We start from the raw sequence: 19,930 nt of genomic DNA on the forward strand, positions 1-19,930 counted from the left end.
TCTAAAGCTCATAGCTTTCACTGAGTTGGAAAGGAAAGACTATGTCTCATTCTCTTTGAGTTATTTGTTTATTCCTCTTTAATGATCCAAATGAACCATTTGCTTATTAAGGGCGCAATTTAAAATGAACTGGATATTTACACATTTACCAGCCTTAAAATATTCCTAATAACCTCTTTAGTAATGAATTTTTAATGCTTGTGTTTCATTCCCTAGCTACCTTTTCCTTTAAAAATGAAAGTCAAGCACTCATGGGGACAGTGAGTTTCTAGATTTCTACCAAGATACGTGTGAGGAAGGCTTACTCTTAGCATCTACTTTTAGGCTGCCTTTGGGAAATCAAATCTTAGAAGGCCAGGTTGGAATCGAGATTCCATACATGTCAAGTGTTGGGTGTTTATAATTGCTCCCTGGAGACACCTAAATTAAATGTCTGAAATGGTCTCTGTGAATACCCCATGCTGTGTCCCTGTTCCGTGTCTCCAGTGCAAGGAATCAGATGTTCTTGGCGATATGAAGGATCATATTTCTGCCAAGTTTCATTGGAATGTAACAAACTGAGGAAACTAAGTAAAGCATTTGACTATAAACTTTCTGAAAACAAGTAAATTTATATTTAAATAAACTATAAATTATACTACCCCTGCATACAAACATTGTTGACTAGTGTTCTTGTTGTAATTATACTTAACAGCAGTAGATTACTTTGTCACTTGTATATTGCTTGGGGGTTTCTTTCTGTTAGAAATTGTTGGATATCCTGTAGAAATCCACGTTTTTGTTGTTAATATGTGTGAAGCCTAGTCCTGTTTTAAAGTTCATGTAGATTACAAAGTCCTAATGAAGTGATGTTTTAAGTATGATGCACAGATATTTGGGATGTGAATCCCAGATTATGTTCTTTTTTTCACACTGTGTGTGTTTCCAACTACAAAGCAAAATATGGCTACGGACAATGCAGAAGGGTCTTTTCTGTATCTTAGAAACACAGGTAAAAATCTGTAAAGTTTCTTTTGTTGTGGAACAGACCAGCTGTGCACTTTATGTAAGGTGCGTCTGATGTTGCAGTCCAATTTCAGGCTGAGCAATGTGCAGTACTTTTGGCAAAGAATGGCCACATTAAATGACAGGAACAGGACTGTAAAATACACATTATATCTGTTTCAGTGTGTGTGATAGTAGTGACAAGTGCTCAATGGCTGTCAGCATCCTTGTCAGCACGGAGCCTCCTTTGACATTAAAGTCACCAGCCCAGCCCTAATGCTGTGCAGCTCTATTGGCAGTTCCATCAGGCTGCAGCTGATGGGTGAATGTCAGAGCCTGCCCTCTTCTCCTGGTATGTCCCCAGCCCTCTGTGTTTGCAGGCTGGCCTTGCCTGTTATTTGATCTTGCCACACTTCTTCATAAGCTCTCCTATGGGAAATGAGCAGATAGGTCAGTGGTGTGTGGGTATCTTCAGGGCAGCACAGAACCCCATCCAAAGTGACTTGCATAAAGGTTTGTAACGATTACCATTTCTTTAAGCCAATCAATGGGTGAAGTACCCAGAGACTCATTAGGTGGTATTTGAGGCATCTGTAAAAGAGTTTTGAGCTGTATTTCAGGAAATGCGGTGACAGCCTTTAATGTCTAATTGACCTCTTCTGTGTTTCACTTTCCATATTTCCTTCTGATATGTTCCCCCGTGGCAGCAAACAGCCCTGCTCAGTATTTTGAACTTCTGCTCGGAGCTGCAGCACCTCAGCCTGGGCAGCTGTGTCATGGTGAGTGACACCACCCATTCAGGGTGGGTGTGGGTGTGTGCACTCGCTTGCTTTGGAACTCAATCTGGGTTTATTTCACAAAGGTGTGTTAAATGTGAGGGTGATACAAGACTCTACTCTTTGGAAGGTTCAAGATGAATGCAGCTTGGTGATATACTTAAGGGTTATATACTGGTTTAGTAGGCCTAAAACATAGCTTGTAGGCTTTCTCAGAGTTCTTCAGCCTCTTTCTAAGTTTTTGCGCATTCTCTATATGCGTAATCACTTAATAAGTAGTTAATGAGACTTTCATAAGGAGATGTAGCAACTGATCAATGTAAAATGGAAGTAAGTAAATTCTTCAAGCATTCTTCAGTGGTTGCACTTTCTGTGGTCATAAAAGCTGTTGTAATCATCTTTTTAAGGGAAAACAACTGTGCAAAAAAAGTTTCTCCAAAGAAACAACTTTTGCTGCATTTTGATCCTCAGTATTGAGTGAATTTAAAAACACCTATATTTGGGGTTTATAGGAAATTTATTTTATTTTTGTCTTTTATAAAAGTAGATCTCACTGTACCATACAATGGACAATTCTCAGAGCTCTTTAGAAATGACAAATGCTTCAGACATCTGTTATGTGTGTTAGGAAGCAAACCTTGAAACACCTCTGTATATCTGGAACGATGCTACACATCACTGAGTGTTTGCTTTCCTTGCAGATTGAAGACTATGACCTTATAGCAAGCATGATGGGAGCAAAATGCAAAAAGCTTCGCAGTCTGGATTTGTGGAGATGTAAAAACATAACTGAAAGCGGGATTGCAGAATTGGCTTCAGGCTGCCAGCTTTTGGAAGAACTTGATCTTGGTTGGTGCCCTACGCTACAGAGCAGTACAGGCTGCTTCACAAACCTTGCACGTAAACTCCCCAATTTGCAGAAGCTCTTTCTCACGGCCAACAGGTCTGTGTGTGACACAGACATCGAGGAGCTGGCTGCCAACTGTACACACTTACGGCAGCTGGATATATTGGGTAAGAGGATGTAGGAATATTGGTGTTTGTTTTACTGTGTCTTGAAAGCCTTTCAGTTAAAGAGGAGTCATTAAGACAAAACTGTCTTCTAAACATAATTTTTTAAATAATTATTTCTTAAAATTATGGTTTAGCACATGGAAAAAAAAGAGGGATGTTTTACTCACTGCATGAATTCTGACTCAGAATCCAGTGGATTTATACCAGCCGTATAATTTGATTGCTGAGTATGAATTGCTTAAACTAGAATTTAAGTGCAAGATTTTTTCCAGTAACTTTTATTTTCATGACCATCAGTTTTTTTAACTGAAGCCTTTCTCTTTTGATTATCAGAAGATCCAATTTCTTATCATTCCTTCTGCATTTGTTTGTGGTTTTATTTCTGTGAAGTGTGATGAAGTATGTTTATAGCATGAGTCTCTGATCAATAAACAGATTTTGCTTTTGTGCAGTAAATACTTGTTATTTATATTATATAGGTTATATACTATGCAATACTGAACTTCATCATTTTTATCAGGAAGTGAATTTGAGTTAATAAAGATGAAAGGGTAATTAACAGCAAAACTTAAATAGACTTTCTAGTAAGGTGGGAAGGAAGTGATGAGGGTTAAAAAGCATAGCAAATCTGAAATTTCCAATCCTCTGCAACTTCCATAGTTGAAAGTATTTTTAGAAATCTAAAGTAAATATACTTTGAACTCTCAAGTAAGGACTTTGAGAAGTGTAGTTTTGTGTGATGCTGAATTTACTCTTTTATGGTGGCATATGAGGTTTTCTTTTTATAATAATGTAGGACAGCAGGGATGTTTGTGACATCAATGTGGGAGAAAATTCTTCGTGCTTTTACCAACTTATTTTCACAGGTTATCTGAAAAAGGAAGATTTAAATGGAAAGGAATAAAGTAGCTGCTCTGTGACACTGTTGGGGCTGCCTGAGGCAGCACAGTGTCCAGCTGCAGATGTCCTTGGCTTCTGCTGCTGCAGGCAGGGGTTGGCTGCAGCTTGCAGGGAAAGCTGGCTCCTTTGCAAGGAGCGAGCCCCAAACAATGGTGGTGTAAAAGCATCAGCAGAGGCAAAGGATGAGAGAGGAGTCTCTGTGCAGGTTCCAGCTGGTTTTTTGCCAGTGGAAGATCCAGGGACAAAGACCAGGAAAAGGGGGAAAGCACTGCATTTTATACAGGGGTGGAACAAAGGGAAAAAACCAATGGGAATTGACTGAGGAGGAGCAGACAGCAGGGGAATAACCAATGGTGATAACTTAGGGGAGGGAATTACATGAGTAGACTAATGGGGCATCAGGGAAGGGAGAACTTTCCAGAACTTATACATAAAACTGGGTGGGGAACTCCTGAACCAATAAACTTAAAACATGTAAACTGAGAACCGCTTGGAACATGGGAGCTCACTGTAACCAAGGTTAGAATCAGACCTCTGTATTCTGGAGGCCTGTCCATCAGTCCTCTGAATGCTCTGCTGTAGTGGCCACTGCCACGTGCACTGCAACAGCTCTGTGTACTTCTAACATTTAATAATTATAATGAAAATATTACATTTAGGTTGAGAGGGATACTGCAAAGAACTGAGAGATATCAATGTGAGTAATGTTGCAAGCAAGTTTAAGGCTATCAGCATTTATTATTGCAAAGTGTTTAGCATATGGCTTCAGATTGTGCCCACAGTACACTCTTCTGTCATGATAAAGAGTTATATTCACCTCTGACTGAGAAAGTTACCTTCTGACCAACATGGAGAAGGAGTATAAACAGAAAAAAACCTCCCCCTAGTACAAGTTGTAGAGCCTGTATGCCCACTGGGGTACTGTGTTTTGCATATCTTTAAGAGAGTCTGCTTTGTAGCGGAATTATCAGGGGCACATTGCCCTGTTCAGACACCAAAAGTTTCCAAGTGGTGTAGTGAATTAAGTCTTTCAGAAACAGTTATGTGCTCCTGACCACCCACTTCCATGTGTTTCTTATGCAATGACCTGGTGTCTGCCCACAAAGTGGTCAGACCTCCTTACTGCACCAGAGGCTCCCCAGGGAATAGTTTGGCTCTGTTAAGCCTGTGGATAGTCTGTTACTTCTGTTGCCTCTGACAGCAGTGAAGGCTTGTTGCCACTTTCTTTAGTGTTTGAATTCACATTTTAATTCAGTTTGACATCTTAATGTTTTGGGGTTTTTTTAAATACCATGTGAAGGTGGAAAAGGAGTTTGTTCTGTTCCCTGAGTGCTTACCAATATTCCTGAGTTAGGTGGATTTGTAGTCAAAGTTTTCTAGTGAGACTGCATGCTGGGTTCAGATAAATCCTCTCTAGGGGATAGCCAGTTGAATTATCTGCAAAATGAATAATCTGAAAAAAAATCTTACTTTCTTCCTTCAGAGACATACTTGGTAGGATGAAAAAAAGGTTGTCCTCTGCTGTAAACAAGTCAGTACAAGGTGATAAGATATATGTGAAGGACTTACCCTGCTTTTTTGGCAACAGCCAGGAAACTGTTGGTTTTTTTGTCTGAATATAGTAACCACTACAGTCTATGGTTAAAAGAAAGAGCTGTCAAGTAGAACCACATCGTGTCATCTGGAGGTAGAGATGCCAGGTGTTCCCATGTAAGTGCAGAAGTCTCTGTTGTCTGAACTAGAGAGTGAGACTCTCACTGTGCAGGAGTACCAAGAAAGTCATAAATGTCTGTTTGTGCTCTTACTTTATGCATGTGATACAGGGCCATCCTGTTACTTTAAGCTACATAAATGTGTAGTATGTTTTTGTCCTTTAGTAGAAGTGTGACAACAGGTCTGAAGCTGTAAGAGGCCAGAGGTCAGTACTCAGCTTTGCAAGAGTAACCTTGAACAGTGGGTCTTCTCTGTGATGTGAACGAATGAGAGGTGCTCTCATTATATCCTTTGTCATCTCCCAAGTACAGAAATGTCTGGCTTGTGTATGCATTGTGAAGGGTCTAGAGGTATTGCTGCTAGGTTAGCACTGTGTGCTGTAAAGGAACTTCTTTTGCTTCAACAAAGCTGTGTAAAAGCAAGGGTTTTTGCTGTATACAAGCACTTATCTAAGTAAGGGTCAGAGTGTCTTCACTGTAGTCACCAGTGTTGAAGATACTTTACTGGTGTCTCTCTGCAGCTGTTAGAACTTACAAACTCGTCAGAGAAAACTTCTTGTTTCAGTTATAGGTTATTTATCATCATAATAGCTTCAGGGGTGGAGGAGTCTAAGCTTCTGAAAGAAATCTTGTTGAGCTGTAAATGGTGCAAAATACGCATTATATATAGCCTGGATGCTGTTTTAAGGCGATAGGTCCTGGGCTTGCTACCCATCTGTCCTTTACCATAATTGTTTGGCAATTTCCTTGTTACAGAGTCAGAGAACTCTGTAGGAGATTAAAATTGCTGGTTTTCAAGGGCCCGTGTAAAGCATTGTTGGATGTCAGGCTGTGTTTGTGCTGTGTAAAACATAGAAAGTAAATTTCTGTTCAGAAAAGTCATGAGCTGGTCATATCTGCTGTATCATAAGTTTGGAAGAGGAAGCATGGTGCAAGTGTGTCACTGAGTGCACGACAATGTGCTTCTCTTGAACTTTTAGTTCTGAGCTTGCTTTTACCCACTACATCCTGAACTGGCTGCTTACAAGTATCATTTCCTTCCCAGCCCACATCTTTTCCACTGACTGACATGGCATATTTCCACCCTCTGTCAGAATGATCCAGTTATGATCATCTGACAGTTCTGTAGTGACGCAGTACATCAGCCAGTGCTATCAAAAGTTAAGTGGACACCTCTAGACCAGTAGTTAAAAAACTAGTCTTCAAACTGTGATCAGCATTGAGCAATGTGACAAGTCAGATGGCAACCTGAATTGACAGTGCCAAGAGCTTTTCTTGCACATCACATCAGCTGCTTAGTTCTCTTGCTGTGGGGTTCTCAGCTGCTGTCAAGGGTGAAGAGTAAATCATATTAACCTCGCTCCCCAAAAGTTCCAACTGCCTCTGTCCTGCACAAGAAGAGTAATGAAAAGTAGACACCCTCGTTACCACAAAATTCATGTATTCCTATCTACATTTCAACACCTCCCACACCTTCCTGAGCAACAGAAAACCCAACTGCCCCCTTGCCAGCTGTCAAACTTTTCAGCTTTATCTTGAGAACATCAACATGTAGTTAGTCAATTCAAACATGAAAATGTGTAGTACATTAAAATTTTGAATTTGAGTTGTGTGCAATGGATGGAATAAAATGTAAAGAATAAAAGGCTAGTCTGGCTGGTCTAGGGGAAGAAAGGAAAAAAAGTCAGAATATTTGAGGGAGGAGTGCTAGTTATTTTCAAGGTTGCTACTCTGAAATATTATTTTGTGTGTAGTAGTATCCCTTGCCCAAGAAATTTGGGTTCTGGCAGTTTTTGTAGCTGTTGTGCACAGGTCTCCTAAACTGCTATAGAATTTGAAGACTTCGATATATGATGGATATAAATTAAATTATTTACAGCTAATAAACATAATTGTTCTAGCAAAGAGATCATTACTCAGAGGTGATTTTTACAATGGTGATGCAAGAGAATTTTTTCAGAGAATTAGCTGAACAACAAAAGTAAATAGCAGATTTTAATGTTTTGGTTATGTATGTATTCTGAGAAATGGCTGATTAGTCCATGGAGGAGAAGTTGTAGTAAATAATAAAGATCCAAAAGCCTCCAAACACTAGAAGAAAAATGCACTATATAGGTAATTAACTAGCAGGCTATGTTGTCAGTCCTTCAAAAACAAAGGAAAATGTGCTGTATTAAAATTCTGAAATGCTTTTGAATGGACTTTTAAGATACATACCTTACTAACTGAACATTGTATAAATAAAAGTAAGACTACAGATGATGTTCACTTATCCTGTGATGTGAATAACCAAACCCCAACTGGATTGCTTTTAGAAGAAGGTATTTCCTAACATAAAATTTTGAGTCTGAGGAGGAAAAAAACCCAGGTGCAATAAAACATGCAATTTAGGATGACCTACTTAGTTGCAAATCTATTAAAAGTCTTAGATGAAATGGTAGGAGAACTATCAAAGTTCAGGTAGGAAGGAACGAAGAACATCCTACACAAAAAATCTGTGGCTAGGCATCTAAATCTAGCATTCTTGTAGAAACACACGTTTGGATCTTGAAGCATAAAAGCTGTGATGCATAAATGAGACTGGGTTTAGATGAAGGTGCTGATGTAGTAGCAATTTTAAGGCTTGGTGGAAAAAAAGATAAGTAACATAATGTGTTGTTCCTAGAGTTGCATTTGGAATGGTAGAGCAGGTCCTTATGGTAGAACAGTGATGCTGTGGTAAAGTTCATGGTCAAATGAAGTGAATAAATAAAGCATATTACAGAATTTCTATGTAAAGCCCTAGGGACTGTTGCATGAACCACCAGACAATTCTGATGATGGTGATTATATAATGATAAAGGAGTTAAAAATCACAATGATAATGACAAGCTTTGTCTCTGTGGAGGAGATAAAATTTGGGGACATGATAGCAAAGACTGTCCTTGGGTGATGTTCAGTAATGTCTTAAAGCAACTAATCTGAGAGCCTGACATAGGATAATTGAAGACCACATTTTGATATCCCCTTGTTTATGCAGAAGAGTACTGGAGACTACTGAAACCATCTGGAGCCTTTCTGAAATTGAATCCCGTTCAGAGAATGAAAATAGGAAGATGAACTCTAGATAAAGTGAAATGGAATCACAGTAAGGCAGTAAATATGAAGTATTTAGGAACCATTGGCTAGAGGTGAATGATCCTGTACTTCAGCTAGATGTGTTAGACACCTACAGGAGTGACTGAGCTTGGTAGATAGTCCAGATGTGAAGACTCACCCCTATACCAGGCTGTTGCAGGAGAACTGTTGTCTGTCCATTAGTGTTCATGGAGGAGGGGATCCAGCAGGCTTCTACATCAGAGCCATTCTTTCCTGGAGATTAGCCTGGAAAGCTGCCTTAAATTGGAATGCCAATACAGAAAGCTTTTGAACAAATCGATACATTGAATAATAATAAATTGTTAGGACTAAATGGTATTTATGCAGTGGTTCTAAATGAGCTCAAATACAGGGCTCTGGAAATCTTATTTCTGGTGTGATCTGTCTCCTAAATCAGCCTTGGTGCTAGAGTAATGCAGGGTTACAAACACGGCACAACCTTCTGTAAAGGGCTTGGGTTAGGAGCTACAAAACAGTAAGATCGTCTTTTGCTCTGTGTAAACCAGTGGCAGCCATGAGAAAGTCAGTCAGTGGACATACAGGGGACATTACCATATTTTGAAGGAGAGCTGCATCGCAGCAAGGATAGTATAGTTTTGCCTCTCCAGTCATTTAGAATTCCTTGGAGTTCTTGGTGAACGTGAGCACTAGTCCAATCCATAGAGCACTGGATTTTCAAAAGATTTAGCCAAGGTTGTGCTGCTTTTGTAACTTAGCTGTCTTCTGGATTTTGAGTGTTTTAGAGACAACAGAGGACAAGAATGTATCATCTCTTCACACTGAAGTTATGTCACTACTGTGGTCACCAAGGGTCTGCTAATCCAGGCAGAGGGGTGAATAATTCCAGAGGGTAACACACAGGTGTTCAGAGTTGAAAAATCTTAAACTGAAGAATTAACACTGAAAAACAGCAGCATGATCTTGTGATATTTATTAAAGAGGTGATAAAGCAGGAGGAAAGCATTGAATCAAATGCAAATCACATGAGGCAAAATAACATCAACTAAATATATAGGGGGCTAGGTTTGTATTAGCTACTGTTATGTAGGAAAGAGATCCTGTGGACAATTTTTGGAAAACATCAGCTCATTGCCCAGCATCATTCTAATGGGAATAGAGAAGATTAGGGAGACAAGAAATGGAGAAAATGCCATAAGACCGTATTATAAAATTACTGACTGTGTGCTCAGTGTACTGTATTATTCTGGTCATCCAGTTTCAAAAGTGCTAAATTAGTGCAGAAACAACACAACAAGGGTCATTTTGAGATGCAAGGGGGTCTGGAAAACAGATGGCCTTGAGGGAACAGAAGAGATGTGCATGGGAGTATGAATGATTTAGAAATAGTAAACTGGGAATGATCTCACTGCTTTTTTCCATTGTACCTTAATTATTGCAATTAATAGGCTGGAGTTTTTGGTTTTTCTCTTTTTTTTTTTTTTGACGTTATGTAGTTAAACTGTGGAACTTGTGAAGGGGCTGTAAGTATGAAGAAATTCAGAATAGTGGTAGAATTCATTAAAGATAACTTTAGAAAACCCTAAAATAATAAATTTTGGCAATTGAGAAGATTCACCAGTGAAAAGCTATTGCTATCCCGGGCTCTCTGCTTCTGTGCCGGAGCGCAGGGTGCAGCGATCTTCCAAAAGCATCTCCTTAGTGAAGCTGCTCAGCAGGATCAGCCACACTCTCACACACACGTGCACACACACACACACACACACGGATGGCTTCAGTGATATGGGTCAGCAGCAAAGAGGCAGGAAGGGTCTTTGCATGGAGTTCCACAGGAACAGTTTATTACTTCGACACTGTGAAGGACTCCAGAGGCAAAGACAAAAACAATGGAAAGCTCAGGTTTAAGTATGGGAGGGGGGCAAGCGCCAGGGCGTGATGGAGAAGCTCTGGGGGAGTGGTGAGGGGCAAAGGCCAATGGGGGGAACCTGGAGTGGAGAACTTTCTGGGATATGAAACATATCACGTAGCAAGGGAGTGGAGGGGCTACGGGCCAACCAGGGAAGCAGAACTGGGGTAGATTAACATAACAGAACAAAGCATCCTGGGAGAAGCCTTTCTGGTCACCCTAACCTGAGGAGGAGGTTCTTTTGGTACTAGGGACTTGTCCCACCAGCGGACTCTTTATCCCTTGTACCACAGGCTAACCGGCCACCACAAAAAGCTACTTCAAAACTCTGCTTCTTTTTTTGCAGGGGAGGTAGGGAGGGTGGGGAACATAATTGGCTGTGACATAGACAAGATCCTGAACTAGATGGCTTTTTGGGGTGCTAATTAGCTGAAGATGGAGCTGTGTGAGTTGAAGTGTCTGCCAGCAGTTTTCTGCAGTAGTGTTGGATATATAAACTCTCTAGATAAAAGTTGTGGTTTGGTGGCATTTTTTCCTGACACAGTATTAACAGCTTAAAACCTTCCACTATTCCTGGTAACTTTACAATTCTGTTTTGTTTTTGAACAGGAACAAGGATGGTGAGCCCTGCATCTTTAAGAAAATTGCTGGAGTCTTGTAAAGACCTTTCTTTACTCGATGTGTCCTTCTGTTCACAGATTGATAATAGAGTTGTGCTAGAACTGAATGCCAACTTTCCTAATGTGTTCATAAAAAAGAGTTTCACCCAGTGACTCCCTACATATGCTGCTGTGGAACTCGTTTGACAGAGTTGTTTTCCTGTAAATTTGTGCTGATTTTTTAAAAGAGAATATAAATCTGCTGTGAAATAGTGGAAACTATTAATTATCTACACAAATGGGTAAAATACATTTAAATGTATTATGTTTCTTAAAGTTGATATTGTACCTAAGAATTATTTCACTCTGTTAATTGGTGGCACTGCATGTTTTAAATACTAGCCATATGTCTGGCTTTAATGAGAAGCAAATGAATGTCTTCTTAAATGTCCCTTCACAGGGTGTTACACACAGTACACTGTTAATATCCAGGTGAAAGCAGAAGTTCAATATTTAGCACTAAGGAAAATATGGGTGCTTTCTTTTCATGTGCTCGTGTGTGTGTATATATAAATGTATACATATGTATTTGTATACACATACACAGATATTGTAGCATTCTAGTTTGGCCTGCAGCATAAGATTTTATGATCTGGCCTATAATTAGTTATTTGAAAGCCAGTTTAAGTGTGTATAAGAACAGATAGAAAAGGCACTTTGTCTTCTTTGAGTTTTCGCAGTGAGTTGTATCTGTTACATTTGTCTCCCTTCCTTCACCTGAAATAGATGTAGTGGTGTTTTACGGTCCAGCCTAAGTGACACAACAGATAAATGCAAGAACCCGGACCACCTGAACTTAGAGCAGAAATGAAAGATAAAATTAACAGCTGCTCCTTGGTATTGAGATACAAAGTTTAAGCCAGGTACTTAATGTTGTAACTGGTAATGTGTAGAAAACTCTGGAGTAGTTTTCTTTTTTAAATTTTTGTCATGGTCAAGACTTGATTTGTGATACATCTGGATGCAGAGTACCATGAAAAGTAGAACTTAGGGTAATGCATTAGCAACTGTCCCTTTCACTGGCATCAAATCTACTGTCAGGTGTAAAAACAAGCATCTTTGTTCAGTAAAACAGCAATGAAAATATAATGGGTTTGAAACAAGGGCAATACGATTTGATGATTTTATGATCACTAAACCTTAGTACTGGATTTGTTTTGTTTGGGGTTTTTGTTTTGTTTTTCCAAGAGGAAATTAGCTCAAAGTACTATTGCACTTTCTCTTTAAGACTGCTTAGCCTCTGGAGAAGGTAAACTGTGTTGATGGACAATTTCTGGAAGTTTCTTCCTTTAGCACTTTCTTGGATGAAGCATTTCTCTTTATTTTTTCCCCTCAAATACCACTGCTAGAGTATGTTGCTATGTATAGCTTTGGTTTAGAATTTTACCTTTTTAACCATTGTTGATGAATATGGACCATAAAATATAGGCTGTCCTTTGATACTGGTTCTGTTATTCTTGTACTGATGGCACTTATTACCTACTGGAATGAGAAGAAAAAGACTTTGTCTGCAAGAAGTACAGTGTTGTTCTGAAGATCAGCGACAAAGAACACTTCAGTTCATGCAGTAAATAACGAACTGCTACTAGAGGACTGCTGCAGATCATTAAAAATCTGACAATCTCTGTGACTCCTGAATGACTGCTTTGAACTTTTTGTGCTGGTGCCAATACTTTATAAACCATGTCATGAAACAGCTACAAAACATTTACCGGATTTTATTGAAAGACCCAGTTCTTCAGATTTTTAAAATTTGCTGAATCTCTGGGGAATTCCAGATCCAAAGAAGGGCATGCACAGTTGGATTTTTGATTTTTTTCCTCCACACAGATGGCACTAAGGGATTTCCAACTAGATTATGCCATTCCATTTTTTTCTTAAGAAATCTGGGCATTGTCAGAGAACTTAAGATTGATTTACTTTTTTTTTCCACACTGAAAGATGTCAGCTTTGGTATGATTCTCCGTGAGACCTCATGTCTCTCAATCAATTTGGGGTTTGTTTATTTTTCTGGGAACTTCTAACTTTTTTAGTCTATATTTTTCATTGTAATTGAGTATTAAACATTATTATTCTAGTTACAGGAGAACACAGGTTCAGATAATGGCAGTTTACAAAGAACAGAATTTCAAAACAAATGTTTTTGTTGTAAAATTTCACTTCTCAGGGGTTGTTCTGTGTGTATCTCCTTTTTTTTTTCTGTAAAGATCCTTTGTGTTTGTTTTTCACTGTAAATAGAATGGGATGTGGATGAAGTGATAGCCATTGTGCCTTCAAACTGGTAAACTTGGTAGATAATAGAGTTTAACTTCTCATCAGTGAATCAAATGAGTGTTTTTTGTAATCATGTACATGTAATGAATTTCATTCTCTGTTGCTTTTTAGGTAGCGTAAAGAAAGTTTAAATTGAATTTTTTTTCGTACTGAAGGTTTTTTCTTTCTTATATTGCATCTTCTGTTTGAAATTGTTTTTTTCAGGAATTCTCTTGTTACTTGGAAGATAAATTGAAGTTGACTTTTTATTTGGATTGTTTAAAACGTAGCTACTGCCAATATATAATTAACTCAAAGAGCTGAGAAATTATTGGGAATGGCTTCCATCTGTAGTTGTAGACTTCAACTTTCAGTCAGAGAGTAAGAAGCTCTTTTAGCTATGGCCTTATAAGTCCAAGAAGTCTTCCAGCAAAATGAAGTTAGACCAGACTTGACATTTGTAATACTTGTAGGATAAAGAAAACAACCTGCTTTTAGACCTTATACATCACAAAGAAGCAAGAGTAGGTCGCTGTCTCTTTAGCTCCACTAACTTCTACTTAAGTGTGTTTATTTATTTATACATATATATGCATAAATTATATACATACACACATATCTTTGTGTGTATGTATGAATTTTTTGGATGTGTGTACAAACTTAAACGTGTATAACTTTTTAAGTTTTTCATGTAGGAATTACTTTTATGAAGTGAGTGTGATAGCAAAAGATGTTTCATAGCAGTTCTGCTTTCAGCTGTTGCTTTACTGTACCTGGAGCCTGAGTTCCTCTCCAGCCATGCAGCAGGAAAAGCCTGGACAGGAGATGTGCTGGGTTTCCAGTGTTGCTTTGCCAAAGTGCCTTTTGGTTTGTCTACTCCTGAAAGGTGTTACAGGGTATGAAGAGCGAATGCCAAGTCCGATAACTACTGTGGACTGTCTCCTTGCAAAGCAGTTGTGTAGAGGGAAACATATTCTAGTTTCATGTAATCCAAAATTAATTATGTCAATTCCTCCATTGGAGGAATTTAATTACTCTTGAATTGGGTTGTTATCTCCATCACTAGACTGTCCCTCAGTCATGCTATCTAAATTCTGCTGTTAAGGATATTCCTTTTTTTAATCCTGTTGTTTGATTATCTGTCTTTCTGAAGCTTTGTAAAATATGTGCTTTGGCAACAAATGTTAAAAAACTATGGCTAATGTGTCCACAAAAAGAGGTTTGCTCCAATCTGCTCCTGTTCGTAAACTAAAGGGGGGCTTCCATATCCTCTTGTAGGAAATTGATCTGGGATGGCCTGTAGGTAAAGATATAGTTCCTTGGGTAGTTTTAAAAACTAGTATGATAACTGTACCATTTAAAGCATCTTCTCAACTCTTCAAGGCTTTAATTCAGTAGTGTACTTACTTATATTCATAATTTTGAGCTGTCTGGCTACATAGCTCTATGGAAATGGATGGGGTTTCTGCTCTTTAAATAATATACCTGATTAAGTTCATTAGTGAGCATGACTTATATAGAACAGTTTTGCATAGGAGTTTGGACCTTATAATTCCCCATGTACTTGGAGGTTCAAGTTTCTCACAAAAACCCCGAAACAAACAACAAAACCTACCAAACCCCTTGTATTTCCTTCGAGCTCTTATGCTAAGTTTTCTGGATACAAGATGTGCAGTAATGGTGGTACACAATGAGTAGAATTCATCTCACTGAATGTTAGTTCTCTGAAAGTTAGACATCTACTTCAAGGGAGGAATCTGGGCACCTCTAGGGAGTTATTAATCTCCTAAGACAGACATTTAAGGAAAGTAGAATGAATCATGTTCTAGAGAACCTCTCTGGAGACTCTGGAAGCTGTGATTTAGCTCAGGTTAGATACAAAACTGAGATTAATTCCATCCAGTGCTGTACTACCTGTCTTGAAAAATAAGGCTCAAACAACATCCATCCTTAAACCTTAAACCCCCCTCCAAATTCCATCCAGAGAGAAGCAAATAAAATAATTCTGACAACTTGAGAAGTTTTCTTAATGCCAGGATCTGCTTCTGCCCCTTGCCAATGCCTTTTGTATGTAATTTGTTTTATTTTGTTAGTTTGTTTGGGTTTTGGTTTTGGGCTTTTTTGGAAATGCATCCCTTTTCTCTGTTCTAAAATGTTGTGTACCTAACTGGCTGTATGTATAGTTCTGTAAATGTATGAAATGAACAGACAAACATAATTAATGTATTGCCACTATTTTGATAATTTTTCATATTGCTATAATTAAGACTGAGTAGTTTAACTGCTCTACTTCATCAGAAGTGTCACCCACTGTGCATTTGCAAAAATTGTGTGCTGGGTCCTGGTTCTTACTGTGTGTACTTATTGCATCTTACAGGATATATTTCCCATGTCACATCTGCAGGACTGCTAAATTTACAAAAACTAGATAAAATGTAGCATTTTATTGTGAGGACTATGGGAGTGACTTTATATATATGATTTACATGTTCATTATTGCTCTTTTACAATGATTCTGTAAGTTGTAGCTTTTGAAATTGCTAGACTAAAAATTCCTGGTTTAATGCATCTGCACATGCTGTGTCAGATGCAGTCAACATTTTTTCCCAGATGAAGGCATTAGTCCTTCACTGAGATGATGATTTCTGTGACTTTTAGATTTCTGACTTGATAATGAAATGCAAGAAGGTGCTCTTTGTTAAATGTTACCAGGCACAGGACAAGTTGTGGTAACTGACGTTTGGAAGGGCTGAGAAATGAATGTTGTATGTTACAGATCCTCATGAGCTTCAGAGAAGGGCATCAGCAGGAGGAGTCTCTTTAAGAAGATTCAGCCTCTGTAATAGGAGGCAGTGGTGAGATTTTCCTTTTCAGCTAATGGAGTAAATACTGTTACTTCTGTTTGAGTTACATAGCTCTGGTTTCTCCTTGTCTTGTTTTCATTTAAGGATGGTAAATGGCGCAGTTAGGACAGACGTCCTAAATTGAAGGGGATCCATTGTGAGGAATGAAGTTTTGCTCTTGCATGTTTTGTTCACCTTTTATAAAAATAAAAAAAAAATAAAAATACCTTCAACTATTTGAAAATGCATTTTCCTTGGATTCTGAAGAAATGCAAATGTCAAGAAGGTTGAGAACAGAAAAAATGGGGACTTATCCAGCTTTATCTGGAAACTCATAGAAGGGTAACCAGAGCTACTTATAGATGTGAGGAAAGTAAGTGCCTTGCTCTAGATCAGCTGTTATCTTTCCCAGAAACATAGCTTTCCACATAATATCACATGCTCATGCTTCTAAATCAAGATTTACCATTTAGGTGCTCTTAATATTGACCTTTTGCACACGTTTGTGCAGTAAGTCATGACGTCTCTTTGTTTCATTTTTATCAACTACATAAATTTTTTTTTTCTTTGCCTACCACTGTGAAGCCATGTTTTTTGTTATTTAATGTAACTATTTCGTGCATGTACACACAGGTGCATGTAAGACTTAAGTGCTCAGGTTTTTTGCAAGTGGTCCTTTTCTGAGGACAAATAAACTGCAGTTTGGGAGTAAAAATGGTAAAGTTTCTGGAGAAGGTTCAAGGGAAATGTAATTGATGTATAGGAATATCTGATGGATATAAGAATGAAGTAGAGGGAGCCAAATTCTCAGTGATGCCCATGGTCAGGACAAGAGGCAGTGGGCACAAGCTGAAGCACACAAGATGACACTTTTTATGGCACAGGTTGCCTGCAGAGCTTGTGGAGTCTCCATGCTTGGAGATACTCATCGTCCTGGGCAACTGACTGGGTGGCCCTGCTTGAGCAGGTGAAGACTGGACCAAGTGACCTCCAGAGGTCCCTTTCCAAACTCATCCATTCTTTGTTCTATGATCTGGGATATGCCTGTGGTTGGTTTCTTTGTTTCAGTGTACTGATTGCTGAAGAAGGTAGGGAGAGGGGATGCTGGAGAAGGTAGGGAGAAGGGAAAGAAAGAATACCTATCATAATGAACTTGTGATGTTGAGAACAGACATGAGAATCTTGCACATTTCCTTTTTTTGTTATTTTAGAAGTAACATTTCTCTCAGTTTAAGTTAGCAGGAAAATCGAAATGCAACTTACTGAAATAAAATTTTGGTAACGTTTTCAACATGCAGTTTTGTAACATGCAAAACACACAATTGGTTTATGGGAGTATGGTTGTCACTCCAAAGTCTGAGAGCTACACCAATGACTAAGAAAAGTAACGCTGTTCTTGGACACTGGCAATAGTTTCTGATTAGAAACTGAGTTGTCTGTAATACACTAGGAACAGTTTAGTTGGTGTATCTTTAGTATTTGCTTACATAGACCTTACGCTGAATCGAGATTGCCATGGTGTAGGTGCCAGTTATTCCTGCTTACTCTGTTGGAAGCCGAGTACAGGAGTTACCTGTTCATAGTGTCAAACACAAACGTTTGAATTCAGGTGAAAAAGAGGACCAAGTTTACAAAACACTGAGATGTCTGAGTGTTTTAGGGAGATACCATGTATAATTGTGGTGAATTCCCATCTTTTGAATATTTACTATTTTGCCATTGTCAAGAGTTGTCTCTGCTCACCATCAGAAGATGGATTCCCTTTTATCAGACCTTGGTTTCTCTAGATTTTTCTTTAGGGCGATGCCACAGATTTCTGCACATACCCATTGTTTTGAAACGAACAGAAGTGAATTAAAAATAGCTGGTTTGGTTGTAATTTGGAAACTAATGGCTAGTCTGTACTTGAAGTTACTTTGGAATAGTTACTGAAAATAAACTAAAATAACCAGGAATTGATGTGTTCACAGGGAGACCTTCCACTTTCTGATTTAACTTTGGCATACAGACAGTTACAGGTGCCCTTCAGCTGTCACAGTGAAGTCTATGTGATGGTGATCTTTCTGGATCTTGTTAGTGAACATAAAGCCACTGCATCTCTTCAGCATCTTTGTGGCATTTTGTGTTCATGTCCTTTGCCAGGCAGATGGTGGAATTGGGGGTTGTGGAGATTGGCCTGGTCTCTGCAAGTGAGGTGTGTGAATTGCCTGGGGAAATTTCCTGCTCACATTTATTCATATGTGCAGAGGAGAGGGAAGGGCATCTCCAGACTTTCACATTTAAATACCTAAACCCAGCACCTGGATTAATTTAAACATAGTAGGTCTCTCCCTGCCCCCCATCACATAACCAGCAACAAAATACTTGCATTGTATTTATTATTTAATAGTATGCTCCATTTTCTGCCACAACAATAGGAGTTTGAGTAATGTAACAAGAAACTCCTACTGTGTTACCTTTTAAAGAAACTAATTTCTATAAAGGTGGAAGAGCAGGAATAGAGAGAATAGTTCCAGACACTATCTGTAAATATCTGTGCTGTGCATGCAATGCCTGTAAGCACCAGAAGCAAGTTATGCCTTTTTGTAATAACAAGTTGAGAAGGACAAAAGGGATAATTGCCTCTAAGCACATTTTCTGTAGCTGGAGGATATTTATATCATTGAATTTTAAATATCTAGAGTAGATACTAAAGTTAGGAAACTAGCCTCCTAGGGTCCTGTCACTGGGTAGATAGGTTCTTCTAGAGGGTAATTCAGATCAGATTAGTCTTAAATTGAGGTCTTGAATTGACCTTTGGAAAAGCAGAGGTCTGTGTAGACCAAATAAAATTTCTGTTGGAAGCTAGCACGAGTGGATTCAGAGTAAGAGGTTGCTTACCCCTCAGTGCTCTCTATTAGTCCCCTAGCTTCACTTGCTTCCACCAAAGGCCACCGCTTGCTTTGCTCTGTTAGTTGAACTGGACTTGATTGTTCCCTACAAAATATCTTGGTTAAAACTAGAAAATTATGTTTTCGAGTAGTTGTCCTTTTGGTTGTTTGGGGTTTTTTTACCCTCCCAATTTGACTATTAAAGCCAGCAGAAGGAAGGGAGCATTTAACTTCAATTAAAAAAAAAAAAACAACAGCCAAGCAGCAGGTGGGAGCATGTTGGTTGTGCAAATGTTTTAATTCAAATTAACATAAATGAGGATAGCCACTCTAGATTGTGATCCAAAGCTTCTTAATTTTTACATAGTTCATCTCAGTACTGTGCCACAAAAATATCCAAAGTGAGGTTGTTTATTTGCACCTCATGATGGTGGCTCAAGCCCTAAAGTATAAAATGTTACTGTGAACATATGAGAACATTCAGGTCCTAACAGGCTTCAATAAATTCAACAAAGATCCTTCCTTCCAAACAGATGTTGGAAGGTTTCGATTAGAAAGGCTAATAAGAGTGTATTTAAAGTATGGTCAAGACAGTGGTTAGCCAAACCAAGCTGGAGGGAGGGGCAGCAGTTCTTGGATGTGTTTTTCAGAACTGTTTTCCTGATGTTAAGCTACACTGGCCCACAAAGCTAATATCCATCCACTCCTTTGCACCACTGCAGTCCTAAATATAGTCGGTATTCCAAGACCTCTTTCTGTATGTGCAGTCTTAGATCCCAAATCTGTTTTCTGTGTTGCTATTCAGTAATTAGCCCTACTTTTAGTTTTGTGCTCCTCTTAATATACTAGCAGTGTTTATCTTAACATCTGTATATTTGTTTTTAATATTCCTCTCTGAGACTCATGCTTTCCTTTTA

At 38.7% G+C, this 19,930-nt stretch overlaps 1 protein-coding gene across 4 annotated transcripts in view; it reads left to right on the forward strand.

Moving 5' to 3' along the window:
- FBXL4 (F-box and leucine rich repeat protein 4) overlaps window positions 1–19,267 on the forward strand; it is a 64,510-nt gene extending 45,243 nt beyond the window's left edge. For all 4 annotated transcript variants that reach the window (XM_069011096.1, XM_069011098.1, XM_069011099.1 and 1 more), the window contains 3 exons: window positions 1,692–1,763; window positions 2,462–2,774; window positions 10,998–19,267. In XM_069011096.1, the coding sequence (XP_068867197.1) occupies window positions 1,692–1,763; window positions 2,462–2,774; window positions 10,998–11,161 (549 nt within the window). In that variant the 3' untranslated portion in view covers window positions 11,162–19,267. The remainder of the gene's footprint in view (window positions 1–1,691; window positions 1,764–2,461; window positions 2,775–10,997) is intronic.
- The last annotated feature ends 663 nt before the right edge of the window (window positions 19,268–19,930 follow it).

This window comes from Aphelocoma coerulescens, chromosome 3 (genome assembly GCF_041296385.1).
Source record: "Aphelocoma coerulescens isolate FSJ_1873_10779 chromosome 3, UR_Acoe_1.0, whole genome shotgun sequence".
NCBI lineage: Eukaryota > Metazoa > Chordata > Aves > Passeriformes > Corvidae > Aphelocoma > Aphelocoma coerulescens.